This window comes from Pteropus alecto, unplaced genomic scaffold (assembly GCF_000325575.1).
Source record: "Pteropus alecto unplaced genomic scaffold, ASM32557v1 scaffold202, whole genome shotgun sequence".
NCBI classification, from domain to species: domain Eukaryota; kingdom Metazoa; phylum Chordata; class Mammalia; order Chiroptera; family Pteropodidae; genus Pteropus; species Pteropus alecto.
The window spans coordinates 284,964-301,867 of NW_006432451.1; the positions used below are offsets into that span (position 1 = coordinate 284,964).

Genomic DNA, 16,904 nt, shown 5'->3' on the forward strand with positions numbered 1-16,904 from the left:
CCGCTCTGCTAGATGGATCAAACTCGCCCATCTCTGCAACATATGCTGCCTCCCTTACTAAACTTGCTATGTAGGAGATGTGGACTGGTTGTCCTTGGACAACGGGGGTGCACAGCCATGGGAGGCGAGGCCATCATCTTCTTGGCCTCGAGGGGGCTGAGCAGGCTCCTGCTGGAAGAGGCAGAGTCTGTGGGCAGCAGCTTCCCAGGTGCTCCCCAGCACTTCTACCGATTCCTGTTGGCTTTGAAACGTCTTTTAAAAAACTCCCAGTATAGAAATCTAGCTGCAGAGGCCAGTTTGTGGACCCCAGCCAAAGCTGCTGTGCTGCGATTAGCCTTATTTGATCAACTGCCAGATCCCTGTACTTGGCAAATGGCAAACCAGAGCCAGTGGGGTCGGTGCGCCCCGCTGTCTCTCATGACCATGGGGTCCTGTGTAGAAGGTGGTTCTCTATGTGGACTAGTCTTGAGTGGAGCTAATTTTCAAAGTGAGGTTACTATTTTTCTTCTCGTGTGATGAGAGTTTTTTCATAGCAAGTCAGGTAAAAAATTTCATAAGATTTTCATAAGAACCTGTCCCCCCACCCTCATTTCCAGCTCTGTGGGAGAGCGAGGCCACCACCAAGCCCAGCCACGTGGCCAAACTCAGCAGCCTCCTGTGGCCAAGGCACACGTGGCCATCAGGTACCCTGGCTACTGGGACTAAAGGTAAGTGAAGAGGTGAAAGGCCGGACATTAACCAGAGTTTCTGGCAAAGCCATGTGCGTCGTGGGAACTTTAACATCAGCGTCTACTCCTCTATTATCTCAGAGTCTCCGTCTGGAACACTTTCCGCTTAAGGCTTTTTATAAGTTTGACTCCAGCAGTGACAGGTATGTGTTGTTTTAAATCCACTAGCCATGCTCAAAAAAAAATATTCTTCATGTTTTAATTTTATACAATGGCTAGCAGGCACCTTAGTAACCAGCCAGAAATCAATTTCAACCACCATCAACCCCTAAACTACAGTACCAGGATGGCTGGCTAAAGAAAGGAAACGGACTGGCTGTAGTCTGACGCGTGCCCAGTACAAGGTGTCTGGCTGACTTTGTCCTAAATAAGGCTAACATTAGTGAACTAAGAACAGCGTCATATGGCGGCCGTGCCCGGCCTTCAGGAGCACCCCTCCCCGATGCGCTGGCAGGAGCGCCCCACTTTCCGGTCCAGTTTCACCATTTTCATGATGGCTTCCTCTCGGCCGCGGCCCATGTGGTCAAACGTACAGTCATGCTGCTCGGGAAGGCGATGTAACATACAGAACACGTAACCTGCAGCAGCGGGAGAAGCAGAGAAAACAGACCATTAGAGTGGCCACCAAATGCCCAAAGCCCAGCTCTCACTCTGGCCTGGAGGATGGGAAGGACATCTCAGTGAGTGTATTGTCAGGGCAGGGGCTCTTCCTGCTTAAGAGTTTGTTACAATGTCCTCCCACCCCTTAACAAGAGGGCCAGCACTTCCACATTGCACGGCTCCTCCCCAAGTCAGTCTGATGTCCTCAGAATGCCCGAGGGGCACGATCCCTGCCAAGGGCAGCTGCTCAGAGGCCGACTCTGCATTTGTTGTTGCTCCTGCCTGGGTCCAGACGGTAGAACCCAAAGGAGGCTGCTGCTGTGAGACATACCCACTTTCTAGGAAATGAGTGGGCTCTGAGCCCCTTCTCTCTCAGCTACCATGTAGGCAGGAGAACACGGAGCTGCCAGCTCAGCAATTTCTCTGGCTTGGGCAAACTGTAATATCCACCCTAGGACACCTACTATTTCTAGGAGGCAAAGAGGGAGCAGAAATGATTACGGCTTAAATTACATTCTACCTCCTGTATATAGCTAGGGCTTGGGGTGATGGTGGGAGTGATCAAACCACAACCTGCAAGGGAGTGGGGGATCGCAAAGGAAAATGGATTATTTCAAGTGCTAGAAAAGGTATTATTTAGAAGAGGAGGAAAGAACAGAAATGTTGAGCTCTAATCGCTATCTCAAAGGAGCCGGATGCATTCAGGCCTTCCCACGGGCCCTGCCCTCCCAGAAGTGGAGGGGGCTGCAGCCACACTCTGACCCCACTGGCTCTGGTTTGCCAACTGTCCTCTCTTTCTGGAGCAGAGAAGTCCAAGGGAGACACTGGTGATGCTGGCAGAACAAAGAATGAAGGAGAGGCTAACAGAGCAGGAAGATGGGACAGATGAAGTCCCCCTGATGGATAACAATGAGAGGCCTCAGGGAGTCAGCCGAGAGGCTCAGAGGACAAAGGGAACACACACTGTTGTATCAGAATGTCATGTATTCCTGTCCCTCTTCTGGTTAATTTCTAGGAATGCTGATAGGTAAGTGGATGTGCGTACGGACATATCTGACATCCCTTGGGTCTGTCTCTCTCCCCGGGGGGCGGAGGGGAATCTGGGCTGGGGAGACACCTGCCAGTGCTGGCTGGCTCCTCGCCACCACCTGATCCCATCGGTTATCTGGCCACACCTCCAGGTCCCATGGGCCTAGACCAGGTTCACAGGACCAACCTGTGGGGTGAATGTGAATCCTTTCCGAAACTCCCTTCTCCCTGTACATGGGGAGCAGGTGTCCCACAGCAGCCGTGCCAGGCCAATGCTCGCCTCACTCATTCTCCAAGTGAATGGCATCTCTTCTCTGAGACTTCTTTCTTTTACGCCTAGATCCCAATGGCCAGAGCAGCCACCCTTGCAAACTGTGATCTGTCCATCTCCACATCCTCACTTTCTTTTCTTTTCAGAGATGAAGGGTGGAAGCGGTGATTTCAGAAGAACAGCAGAAATTGAAGCAAAGACTGAGTGGCTAGGATGCGCAAGAGTTTCAAAAGCCTTAACTTTTAAGATGAACCTCACCCAGATAATATTCCACGGCTGACACTCACAGTGCTGCTCTGATGCCTTGAGCTCATGCTGTGTATGGGCATGTGCACATGGCGTGGAGGCCTGAGCGACCAGGCTCAGCCTGGACTATCCATTCTGAGAGAAAACACATTATTAACTGCTTCCCAGGGAGAGCAGGGCAATATGTCTAACTCTAAATTGGGACTAGGTTTAAGGAAAAGAACAGAGATGAAATTTTTGTCTCCTGAGAAGCAGAGCTCCCACTTGGTCCAAAAGCAAAGTTAAGATTAATGAGCTCATGTGTTATATTTACTGATAAGTTCATTACTTGAAGATATTGGATACCAGTTGTCTTTCTCCTAAAGGATTTCACAGCAGAAGTGTGGATGGTCTCAATATGCACCCTCCATTTAACAAGCACAATCATTTTTGTGGAACAAAGCCCACCTGATGGGGGAGAATCTGCTGCAAGGTCGGGGATTGGGGTGGCAGCACCAGCTGTATGGTGGCAGGAAGTGTGTGTAGACATTTTATTTCTATTCCTTCAGCATTTATAATAAGGGGTGGGAGGGCTCTCCTCCTTCTGATGAATTATACTTTTGTAGCAGGAAATGGATTACCCCTGAAATTAACTTGGCCCTGGTTTAGCCTAATACCGCATTAGTTAAAGACAGACTGGGGTGAAGGGGACTCCTGTCCTCACTATGCACCCCCATAGCTTTACTTAGAGTGCCTTCCACCACCCAGGGGGCAGCCAACCCAGTGGGTTTTGAGAACACTTAGTGTGGCAACCACAGCGATGTCTCAGTATTCTGTCTACCCACCCAAGGATTCTCAATGCAGCCAAAACCACCTCATTTCTCTATCCAAGTTCTGTGAACCTGTTAGACACATCTTGACACTTAGCTATGATTTTTGAAAGGTGAAAACCACTAAATAGCAACTAAATTTTGGGAGTGGTGCTGGTAACAATTAGGAAATACGGCGTTGTAATTCACTGGGGAAAAGTCAGGGGAAATTTTGGAAGGCCGCTGCACTGAGGTTATTAGATGGTGTAAATTAAGCTCAGTTCCCTCTCCTGTCAGGATCATTCACCAAGAAGAAGTTACATGCTGGAACTTGTCCCAAATGCTGAGTAGGTATTATCCAACGACAGCAGCCAACTGGCTAAATGCATTTCAGTGTCAGTAGTCAGAGTGGGCTGTTCTGGATACAGGGGAGGGCAGGACTGACTGGTGGGTGAGATGAATCTTTACCCTCTTTTCTTGGTACCCACAGAAACCAGTGCAAGTATAATGAACTTTCAGTTACTCTGATTAATGTTTGGAGACCAAGCTGGGTATGGTGAGAGATGAGTTTAGGCTCTTTAGTGATGAACAGCTTTAAAGGGCATTTAAAGCCTCCATCTTGGCCAGGCCATCCTCCACACCATTCGTCAGAAACCAGTTGGGGCCTTTCCAGAGAAGGTCAAACAAAACAATGTCCAGAAGGGGTGAAAGTACAAAAGACACTGAACTGAGCTGCTAAGCTTTGGTATTATCGCCCAGGGTATCACACTTCTTTTTTTCTTGATTTAAAAGTTATACACATACATATAAAAACTTCCATATCAAAATCGAATTCACTCACTTGCTCACATACATACGATCCATATCTATACTCTCCTTATGGCCTTAGAGTTCAACATTATGTAGTTCTGAAAACTATTTCAATGTATTTTTGCTTATGATAGCTGTATACCTTAGAGTGCTTTGCGGAGCTAGGAGGGATAAGGGGTAAGACAATATGATTAAAAGGATGCTGACTCCCCAAAGAGAAAAAAAATACCCAAGGCAAAAGTTTTTGAAAATATGACCTGCCTGCTAAATGTGGCTTAACCTCAGCCCTCTCCTTGCCATGTCACATGACTGGCTGCCTTGCTCCTTGGAGACCCAGGTTACTCGTTTTCCAAGAAATATTGGCCTACAAGGAAGCTGCAGAGCTCCATTATGGCTGCCAGAGTGGTTTTCGGTAAATGTGCACAAAACGCTCAAGAACTTCTGTGGGCATTTCTTTGCTTGCTGGCACTGAGAGCAATTTGGGATGAGGCCTTGATTAAACAGGGAGGATGAAGAAGCAGCTCTATGAGCACTTTGTTCCAGGGCCTACCCTTCCATGTCCCTCTCCACCTGACTCTACTTGGCATCTGACAGACCGTCCTGGGCATGGGAAGACGGACAGGAGGCCCAACCACAGCAGGTGATACCAGTCAGCTCCCTGCGAGATAGGCTGGAAGGTCTCCAGAAGTCTCCAGTATGAAAAACCCTCAGGATGAAAAACCTTCAACTGAGTAGGCAATACTAGGAGGGGAGGAAGAAGATGCCTGCCTAGACGGTCTAAGTGGCTCACTCCAGAACTGTGCCCACACCTCTGGCTGTGGACAGCAAGAGATGGGGAGAGAATAGGGGTTTCCCTGACTCTGTCACCATCACAGACACATGATTATGGCATAAGGCAAAAAACAAACAAACAAACAAAAACCTCAAAACAAAAAACAAACGAACAAAACACCATTCGAGATCTAGCTAACCCTCTGCCCCAAAATGATCTCATATAAATGAGAAATGGTTCCTTGCCCTGAACAGAGGCCTGGGGAGATTCTTGTGGGAGAAGAGGCATTTCAATGGAGGCTGCTCATAGGTATAAACAAGCACGTCTGGACTCAGCCTGTGACCCGATGAGCCATATGCCACAAAGACCTGAAGATGCCCAACGCACGATGTTCCTGAAAACACATTCCCAGCAGAAAATGGAACTGAGGCTCATTCTCCCAAGACTCATAAAGGTCTGACATAAGGTTTTCTAAAAATGTTCATTTGGTGGGAACCAAACTTCTGACCCTTCAGCTTTTAAAGCTAACAACTGCAAGTTCTAGAATTCATTCAGATGCCCTCATTCATGACTAAAACTCACCTGTGCTTACAGAGGGAGCGGCATGGGTCTTTTGAGACCAAATAAAAATAATCAAAAACAATTGCACAACGCCATCATCATTAGGCAAAGATAGCCTAACACCCAACATCTTGCTCTAAGTGCTATGAAAGTTGCCAGGATATTTCCTGTTTCACTGGCTTGTTTACAAAAACCAAAACGACTACCCAAGAACAGAGGCCTCACTCAGGGCCTGAGGAAAAAGGGTCTATTTACCTCTCAGCAGTGCTGGCAGGCAGGGCTCTGGGAGCAGCTGAACCAGATGTCTGGCCTCATCTGCCAGTTCCCTTTCTTCCACTGTTCCCCCTACCCACAGGCCAGAGGTAATGGCTACCTTATCTAGGGGTGGGGAAAGTGGGTGGAGGAGGAGCTAGAGGGTCCAGGGAGGGAGCCAACCTTCTATCCCCAGGCAGTGCAGCCCCCTACCCTTGGCTGAGATGCTGGACCCCAAGGCCAGCACTCCCCTCCAAACCCTAAGGATTGAACAGGGGTTGGAACTGTCTTCTTCTATGGAATTTGCTAAGGGAGGCAAAGAAAGTGATGCCAAAATTCACTTTCAGTCTGAGCCCTTGTCATTTTTATTCAATCTCTGCCAGACAGTAATGTTGCTTTCTGGCTTATCTTGAAGTAAAAAGCACCACTTAAAGATGCCAAAACTGGGTGGCTCTGGATACTTTTGAATTTTAATTAAACATTTGTTTCCTTGCAGATTCCCCCCACTTGGAGGCTCCTCCGAAGAAGTAGCCGTTTTAGTAAAGGTAGGGACCAGGGCGGGCCTCAGCTCCAGTTGCTCTGGTGTTTTTACCTCACTTGCAAGAAATGTTTTACACTTTCTTGCTCATTTTAATTTCAAATTGTCAAAGGTTCAAGCAGAACCTAAAAATACTGACAAGCCTTGGGGACTGAGGCATGGTAAAATGATCCACTGGTATGCAGCCTGAGGTGACAGTGCTCTTGTGCCTGCTGTCCGTCCATGGACACGTTGGCCCTGGTGCACGGGTCCACCAGTTGTTCCAGCCTGTGCTGGCTGCAGCCCGGCACTGAGGCCCTTGGCAGGTGTGTCCAGGTAGGAGGAAAACCAGAGCCTGTTCCTACAGATGTGCATGGGCTCCAGCAAACAGACCCTACGGCAGACTTCCCAAATCTTCCTGAGAAACTTAGGTAAGGACCCTCCAAATTAAGCACTACTTGCTATCTAAAGTGCCTATTTTTAAAAAAATAAATGACAAATAGACCTGATCTATGTGTCTGAAATGGCCAGGCAAGCTCATTAGAAAAAAGAATCACGTTTTTCCAGCAAGATAAGTTTCTTAAAGCTCAGGACAGCTAACTGACCTCATAGTTCATTTGTAAGTACATGCTGGGAACAGCAGGTAGCTACAGGAAAGCTTGCTGGAAAGCATTAGGCATTTATACTCCCACCAGCACCAATCTCCAGATACACCATATCCACCACATCTGCTAACCCAATGCCCAAGGCAGAATTGGTGGCACAGAAATGTATTAAAGGATCCTAATGCATTTTATTTCATCAGGCCCATGGTATAGGCAAAGCAGCTGCAGGTGTCTTAGGAAGAGAATGAGACTACTTCGCATTCTTCTCTATCCCCAGCTCTGCATGGAGGAGGGAAAAGCGTCACACTTCAAGTAAAAGAACTGGATCCTAGCTCACTGAGTTGGCTGATGCAGCACGGGGCAGATGCACAGAGGTCAAGTGCTGAAGGGCGCTGGAACTAAAGCCACAGTGATGCTGGGCATCAGCATGTCTGTCTCTTTTTCAAAGGAAAGGAGAACTTATAATTTAGAAGAGCCCACTCGACTATTTAATAAAAACCACTAAGTCATACTGAGACAATTCTAAAACAGAAGCAATCAGCTGCCCCCCATCAATTAAACTATCAGTTACATATAAGCTAAATTTTAGAACGAAAGGAGTGTGATAGAAGGCAAAGATCCAAGAGCCCTGCGCTACGAGCTCCTAAAGTAGCTGTACGCACTCGGCAAACGGCTCTCCGGGAGCAGTCAGCAGAGAAGGGAAATGAAACTGTGTCAGAGTCCAGCTTAATGAAACTCTCGACGCTCTGTATACAGATATCATTTTAAAAGTATAAAAAAATTCACCACTCTCGGTATCGTTTAATGTAGTCTCTCCAGACAGCCCCACTCTTGAAGAAACTCTAATGACCTTTTTCCTCTCCTCTGTGGGTATTTGCCCTGTGCCAGTAATGTCCTCGTCCATCACCTAACTCCGGCAGCCTCACTTTACCTGACATTCAGTGAAAAAGTCTTCCCACCCTTCATTCTTGCCTTGACCAAGAAAAAACCTATTTCTATTTTTGCAACTGGGAGTGGAGGTGGGGAGGGCCTGGGGGAAAAGGGTGCCTGCACCATGAAGGATACTGTGCCATCAACCCTGACTTGTGTGAGAACTCTCCTCCAATAAGTCCTTAAGCCCTGAGTACACAAGGAGAAGGGAAGGTGGGGCTGGCTGTAGGCTCACATTATGCTAGGCTGTTTTATCTAGAGATGAACATGTATTTAAAAACTAAGAGAAAACAGCTCAAGGTAGTTTTTGCCACGGGAATAATGACTTGTTTTTTCAAACATCATTTCATTTCAGTAGCTGAAAGCAGCCAGCATTAGCCTTTTGGTACCTAGGGCAGTTTTTAGGATCTAAAAAACTCTAGGAGGTGCCTGCACTCCTGGACTAGTCTCCATGGGCTTCAGGAGAATAGTGAGGCACTGGCAGGAAACTTCTGGTTTTTGGGTGACCTTCCCTTCCTCTCAGCAGGCTCTTGATTTGTTTGGCCTTTCTTTCAGCATTTCCTTGTCCTTTAAAAGATTATCTTCTCAACAGGTTAAGTCTCCTAGAAAACCATTTCCAAAGCTGCAGTGCAGACAATAAAAAGGGCTGTACCCACACTACTCAAGAGCTACTGAGGGCATGGCCAGGGCCCAGGGCTCTCCAGGGAACTGTGGCCTATTTAGCCATCTCTGAAGGCTAAACTGGCAAGAGCCAGTACATTTAACTCACAGAATATCCAAGTGGCGATGTCTTCAGGGGTATCAGACTGTAAATGCCAAATGTCTCTCTCTATAACAACACTTGGAAAAGGAAGGAATATATTCTGCCATTTTTTCCTCCCTTAACAGGAAAGAGAATCTCAAGTTCTCTTTCTGGATGAATCTAGTGAGGAGCTTGTGCTTGGAAGCCCCCAAGTACTGGATTCAAGTTCCAGCTGCACTGCTTTAATAAATGTGTGGTTGCAAGGTAAGCCATTTAACCTTTTGGAGCCTCAGTTGTGTCTCCTATGGAATGGGGTTGTTACGGGCATTAAAGCAGCTATTGCACGTGGAACCCATGGTTCAAGGAAGGTTGGCTATTACTGGGGTGGCTCTTCCAGCAGTTGTCATCCCTATCTCCTTACACAGTACAAGAAACATACCTGGCTTCAAGGCTGAGAGCCCCTTCCTTTCCTGCTCCCCCTTACTCTAGGCTTTCTTTCTGCTCCTCCTTCTTTTACTTCTCAGTCTAGACTCTGGTTCCCTTCTCCTTTGAGAAACTGCTACTGACAACAGAGAATGAAAGAGGAAATCTTCCTCTGAACATGTGATTCACAAGTTTCCTCTGCCCCTCTCCACAAACCTGTTTATACAGACTATAAATGCATGGTAACTGACAAGCTCAGTAAAGATTTCTGTTGAAGATATGCAAATTTTAGAGAAACGTGATTTAAATATATGAAGACTACACAGGGCAGCCTGGAAAGCACTCAGTGATTAGGGACACCATGAAAGAGACCCAGAAACTTTCCAAGAACAGCAGAGAGCAGCTTCTTTGCTCCTGTGGGGGCTTCTCCACAGGTATGGTCAGGAATTCTGCATGCCTCTTTCCTAAAGAGGCAGAGCATGTACATTTCCAAGTTTGGTCACGTACCGACAGGTGTCAAAGAGCCCCATGTCTATTTCCCTGAGACTGTCAGGCTGGGAGCTGTAGTGAAAGGATGGGCGAGAGAAAGCAATGGGCTGCAGACACTCTGCAAACAATCTATGTTTTTACCCAAACTGTGCCAGCATCACGTCCATGTTTTATGTGCTTCTCTTTAGAATGAAAAGTCTCTCTATATGCTTCTTGTTTTCACCACAATACCTCAAACAGGTCATTGTGAAGATCTCGAGAGTATAAGCATCCCTTTCTCTATCTTCACAAATCTGAGCTTTAAGGTCACAAGTCCCACAACATCTGCTGTCCACTGTTACAAGTGTGTGTGGGGCGAGGTGGGGACAGAGAAGCTAGCTTCTTGATTCTCTGTGTTTAAACTTAGTTTATTTAAACACACCTCCCCTGGAAGGAAAGAGACTTATTCAGTGGCAGAAAATTGTTTTAGCTGCAGATATGAGTTTAAATTTGAAATCGGAATATGGACTCTATGCAGTTAAAACCCCCACTGAATGGACGGTCCACTCCGGGATTCTAGAGACTTCCTATCTGGATGGGTGATAGGAGCTGACCTCATAGTTCAGTTCCATTTCACTTGGGGAGTGGGCGGAGACAGAGCTCAGATATGAAAACTTGACCAAATGGTTATAGTCTGGTATAAAAAGAACACCATGAATGGAGCCTGAACATTGCTCAATTCGGTGGGCCCTTTTCAGTTCTCACCGATGCCATCTGAAACAGCTGACTATTCCCATGACCCTCTGACACGCTTGCTTTCCTTGTCTTCCTTCTCTTTCTCTGGTAGCTCCTCATCTACTGTCATTTAACATTACAACTATTCAGTGCTGGACCCTCTTTTTGTCTCACCCCACACACTCTCCCCCAAGGTTTAAAATTCTAACTATATATGCTAACAGCTCTGAAATTTATCTCTGTCCCAGACTTCAATTCAGAGTTCCATGCCTCTGTATGCAATCATCTATTCAGTATCCTGGATATCTCAGATGACTTAAGATGTTCAAAATGGAACACCTGCTCTTGCCCCACAAACCTGATTCTCTTTCAGGGTCCCGTATTCTAGAATAGGGCCACCACGAAGCTCATGATACAAACCTGGAGTCCTCACTGGTATCTCCCTGTTTCTTCACATTCAATAACCAAGTCCCGTGGATCCTATCTCCAAAAATCAAATCCATTCTCTTCTTTTCATCTCTACTGCTACCACCTAGTCAAAGCCACCAGTATCTCTTGCTAAGGCTACTGTAACATCAAACCCACCCTCCTAAGAGCAGCTGAAGTGATTCCATATGCCCCCATCTGTGATAAGCACACTCTTTATTTAAACTTTAATGGTTTCCTAAGAATTACAATAAACTTTACCATCTTAGTATGCTCTGCTGCCTCTTTTGCCCCCCTTGTGCCATTCACTTCCTTGTATTGTATGTTGTATACACACTGATCTCCTAACTAAATTCTTGCTTTTTCAGGCCTCTTTTGATGGCTCTTCCTCAAGAAGACCTTCCTACACCCTCAGAGTAGGCTAGTACCCCACTATATGCTTTCATGTCATCTTGGACTTCTCGTACAATCACTACTCACAATTATAATTATAGGGTCATGTGTATAATTTTTCATTTAACTTGTTTCCCTGACTAGATTTCATGAAAGCAATAACCACGCTTCTGTAATTCATCACACATCCCCTGTGCCTAGAACAGTGCATGGTTCGAAATATTTTGGTTGGGTGAATAAGTGAGAGGTTAATTACAAATAGACTGTATTCTATGAACCTCAGGGTACAAGTAAAAGCCAGTCAGGAGCTCAAGTGACCAAATACAATGTCCTCACTCTGACCTCTCAGCAGCAATTGTCTACTTTTCCCTCTTTATTGAAGTACTTCCCTCTCTTGTCTTCCGTGATAATCACACTTCTGATTTTCCTCCCACCTCACTGGTTGTTGCTTCTTGTAATATTTTACTGGCTTCCCTGCTAAAACCCACCACAGAATGCCTGCATTTTCTCCTTTTATGTTCCCTCCTTTAAGGAATCTCATCCAGAACCAAGGCTTCGAGTATAATCTAAATGTTGATGTCTCTTGAATTTGTTTCCATCCACAAATTCTTCCCCTAAACTCCAAACTCCTATATCCAAATGCTTACTTGACACACACCTCCAACCAGACTGGGTAACAGGAATCTCAATGGTAATATGTTCAAAAATCTCTTTGGCCGCTTGACTCCTATATCAGTTCAGCTCCTAATCTTCCCTGCCTCTGCGAATGATGCCCCATCCACACAGCTGCTCAAGCCAAACCCAGGACTCATTCTTGATTCCTCTTTCCTTTACTCTTCACTGTCATCTTTTTTAGTAATCTTGTTGGCTGTTCTTCAAAACGATGTTCTGACTCCGTCCTGCTTCTATCTCATGCAAATGTCCTGTGGCAGGAATGAGTGCAGCATTGTGATGGAATAAATGGAAAGGCGGCCAGCAGGGCTGGGACATGATGAGGCCAAGCCTCCACCATGGCTTGCTGGAGCCTACAATGAGTCATCCTGCTTTTGCCTTTGCTGTCCTTCTCTAGGTCTGTTACCTTTTAAAAAATCACTCTAACTGGGATTTTTTATAGGGTAACAGACCTGAGATGTGCTTTTTAATATTTGTTAACTCCTCTCTGAATAAGTAATACGTGAATATAATAGAAATTCAATTCATATAAAATAATTTTCAGCAAAAAGTAAGTTTCCCATTCCATTCTCTAAGTTACCCTCCTCAGTGGCAAAGCAACCACCACTACCAGTTTTTATGTATTCCTGAATCTATACATACACAAGCAGGTATGTTATTTCCCAGAGGGATATTTAAAAAATGGAAATGAGACCATGTCACTCCTTTGCTTAAAAACCCTCTGAAGCCTTCCCACTACTTTTAGAATAAAATTCTGACTCCTTGCAAAAGTCTACGAATCCTCCCACCTGGTCCCCACCAGCCTCTCTGCTTACACACTGTGTTCCATCCAACTCCACTGTGCCCTTTCAGATATGCTCAGTTTGTTCCTGCCCCCATCCAGGATGTTCTTTCCATCCAGGATACTTTCCTCCCAGCTCTCTGAATGGCTGGCTCTCCCAACTTTTATGTCTCAGGTCAGCATTCACCTCCTCCCAGACGCTGGCCTCCCATTCCTACTTGTAGCTCCCCTTTGCCCTCCTCATTCTCTGTCATTCTTGTACATCATGGCACTTACTCCTATCGCTAAGTATCTTATTTATTTGTTTCCTTGTTCACTGCATTTCTCCCCGCAAGGATTAAAAGCACCATGTGGTCAGTGACTCTGTCAGTTTTATTCCCTGCCATTCCTCTGGAACTCAATAAAGATTAGTGAGTAGACTGAATAAATAATTTGAGTCAACATTTGACTCATTAAAAATAGAGAAAAACTGCTACTAGCAATACAAGAAAATTATTACTACTAGTAATACATGAGCCGATATTTGCTGAGCTTACTCTGAGAGGCATCCCAGAAACGTCCAAGATAGCATTAGATGCTCTCCTCGAATTAAAACTTTGTTGTAACTCGTGATCACAAAGAAAGTGAGTACAGATAATGAAAAACTGAACATAATCATACAGGTTCTCACTGACAGTTATTTCCTACTTTACCCTGGTATTTTGGTCAATTACCGCAGATTCCATGGAAAATTAATCCTGGGGTAAGAGTTCAGTTCAAGGGAAAAGCAATTAATTGATGCAAGAGTATTAACACAAACTGGCCCTTTAATTTGTAAATCTGGAACTTTTTCTCCTTCTTGGGCGAGTATGTAACGCTGCAGTGCACAGCTCTGGAGAGCACGTGTCATCCTGTGTATTAATCACAAGGCTGCATGAACCCCATCGTGTGCTGACTCACAGCTTCCATCTCTCAGGGGCTACTGGGAGACATGGTTCTAGAAGAAGAGCATGTGAGTGTGTGGAGAGCAGCGGCCTGCTGCTGCACAGCAAGTGTCTTTATAATCCAGTGAGGAAGGGGCCTATTCAGCAAAACCAGACACTATTGGGCTGCTGCTAGACTAAGCCTCCTTGACCCACAGGCAATAGCCACTGCCTGCCACCTCCCATGCTACAGCCTAACAACCACCTCATCTCCTCCATCATAAGCAGTATTTTCATGATACTTAACAGAAAATTTAGGACAGAAGAGAGCACCTGACCCCTATATGGTACATTTCCCCCAGCTCCCCTGCAGCCTCTGAGTACTTTTCTGGAGGATTCATCAGAATAAACGAAGCAGGCCCAGCTGGCTGCTGAGGAAGACAGCCATCGGGTAGACTTACTCACAGGTAGCCAGTGTCATCTGTCTCCCAGTCGTCCACCCAGGCACTGCACACTTAGGCATGTACAACAGTTGGTGAGGCCCATAATCATATACAAGGAAGTACTCAAAGCAAATGGGGGTAGTCCTTGTCATCCCCTCCTTCCAACTATGTCCAGGCACTATGTTGGGGCAAAGAATAAACTAGACAGTATAGGGTGGCTCTACCTCTCAACTCCATGGGTGACAACAGAGAAAGAGAACACCTTTCAGCTCTCAGGACGGAATGAGCTGTGGCATCCTCCCAAGATTACACCACCCCTGGAGTAAATGCCAGTGGGATTCCCACACTCACCATACCTTCATTTCTGCCTTTTCCCCATCTCCTTACATTTCCCTTTGCTACTTTTTTCCTTCTTCTCTCTCTCCAATACTTCCCCCCGCCCTTTTCCTTGTTTTTCAAGATGTCTCAGTAGCTATGGCTGCCGTAGAGCGGGCCACGTTTGGTGATGCTCGTGAATATCCACAACGAGCAGCTTTTATGTGTGCACCTCTCATCCATTTGCAGAGCCCGCAGGAGATGCCTTCCTTTCCTATTGAGTTCTGCCTAGCCCTGAATACGGATGGGAATAAGGTCTTTGTGAACAAGGAGATGTGGGAAGAAGAGCAATTTCCTAGAGAAGCCAGATGATCCAATTATTTTAGGCACTTCTCCAATGAATTACAGGGCTGACACACTCACCCTTTTCAGTTTTTGGCCTCTGAACTTTGTTCCAATGTTTCACAGTCAGTCTCAACTACCCACTTCTGCAGTGTGACGGCGCCTCTTCCCACTAGCTAGGAGAACACCATCTCTCAGCACTGATTCCCCGTCTACCTAGCACTTGTTTCTTTTCAGTCTCTGGGTCTCCTCCCCTCCGTGGGGGACCCAGCTCTCCAGCAGCATTACTTTCAGTCTCAAAGACTGAACAGTTCTAGTGTTCCAGTCCTGTTGGCACCAGGCACTGTGTGAGAGACAACCACCCATGAATACTGTATATGGGGCTCTGGTCAGCGGGCAAATGTACTGAGTCGAAGGTGGCATTCTCTATATCTGCATCCCAAAAGACGGCAGAGCCCCCCACATGCAAGTTTCCTTTTTGTAACACTAGGACAATATCAACCAACACTGCAGAGGTTGTGTTGCTATTTGTCACAGTCTTATTTAGGCTCGATGCCAGCAACAAGATAGCAAAACTTGAAGTGGCGAGACTTTTCTTGGAGTCTGCCTCTCTAGGGCCCAATAGTTGAGGAGTAAGGGCTATTATGCGATCTTATTGAAGCCTTGGTCTCCTTAGGTGAAAGCACTTTCCAGAAACAGAAACAAACTTCATTGATATTGATCTCTTCAGAGGAAAGATGCTAGAGAAATCTCATCTAATAAATAAAGGATTCAGGCTCCAGTGTTAGGCTGTCAGTCCAGCAAGGAAAAGAAGCCATCAGGCTCAAGGAGTCCAAAGTATTTACTGGTTATCTGTGCACTGTTTACAGAGATCTAGTCTAGAGACTGGGTGGAGGAGAAGTTAAAAAAAAAAAGTCACTAATTTCTGCCTTTACAATGGCTGGAAATGCAGAGGAAGGAAAATATCTGAAGGACATAAGAAGCAAAGCAAGAAATCAACTGCAAATAGAATCAATACAATCCAGCTACGTGTAATAAATCGGGGACACTGAGGAGAGGTCAACTGCATAAGGAATCTAGGAGGAGATAAGTTTTCAAGGAAAATGAGGACATGGATTACCACTCAAGAGAAAATGTGATGCACATGTCAATAAGAATTAAGTGCCACTGCGTCTCGTATTATCCAGGCACAGTGGGAGACAAAAAGGTGGCAATGCTGTGGACCCTGCCCTCCAGAAGCATCTATCTAGATGGAGTGACGACTGGCACATGGAATCACAACTGAAAACAGTACACCATCTCAAGTGGTCCTTACACAGTAGGTCACATAAATTTTTACCATTAAATGTTCAATAAGAAGCATCTCTGAAGTGTGGGGTGCTTAAGAAATGGTCTATCTATATGGCTGAAAATATAGATAACTCATGCTGCAATCATCTCCTCACTGCTCAGGACACCCTATTGGCCAGTTTGAGGACATGAACAAGTGGTGGAATCTGGGAGCTCAACAGATGTGGGCTCAAATGCCAGGTGCCTCCTTAGTATTTCTGAGTTACTTGAGTTCAAGTAACTTCAAGTTTCACCTCTGCAAAACTGGAGTGCCATTTGTCCAACGATGCTTTTAGAAGGGTCAAATGATATAATTAACACAAGTGCAAGCATCCAGTAGATAGCAACTGCTCAATAAAGCTTTTTTACCCTTTCACCCAGAAGATCACAACTGCAATGGTACAAGGTTCACGCATTCATTCAAATGTTTACTAGGCATTATTACATGCCAGGACTGCAGTAGGACCTGGGAGCTACCAAAGAACACGATATGATCCAGGCCCTCTAAGGCTTATGGTCTATGAAGGACAAACATGTGACCAACAGTTTCAATATGTTCTGAGAAGTACAGCAACAGAGGCCAATCATGAACTCCACAGAGAAGACTTTTGAGCAGTCTCAGAAGGCGATTAGCAGGTGAAGGGTTTTGGTAAAAAAAAAAAAAAAAAAAAAAAAAAGATTGCTCTACTTTTAGTTTCAGTAGGTTGAAACCATTTAACTTCAAGGTAAAGTTTTTAAAATTAAAAAAGGCTATTGCACACTTATTTCTGAATATTTAATTGGTGCACAGAGAACTGGCATAATTTCAAGCTGTTACTCACAGC

At 45.6% G+C, this 16,904-nt stretch overlaps 1 protein-coding gene across 1 annotated transcript in view; it reads right to left on the bottom strand.

Annotated features, from left to right (window-relative positions):
* Window positions 1-911: 911 nt before the first annotated feature.
* ZFAND3 (zinc finger AN1-type containing 3) overlaps window positions 912-16,904 on the bottom strand; it is a 204,786-nt gene continuing 188,793 nt past the window's right edge. The window contains 1 exon segment of the mRNA XM_006926996.3: window positions 912-1,306. Within this exon segment, the coding sequence (XP_006927058.1) occupies window positions 1,152-1,306 (155 nt within the window). The 3' untranslated portion in view covers window positions 912-1,151.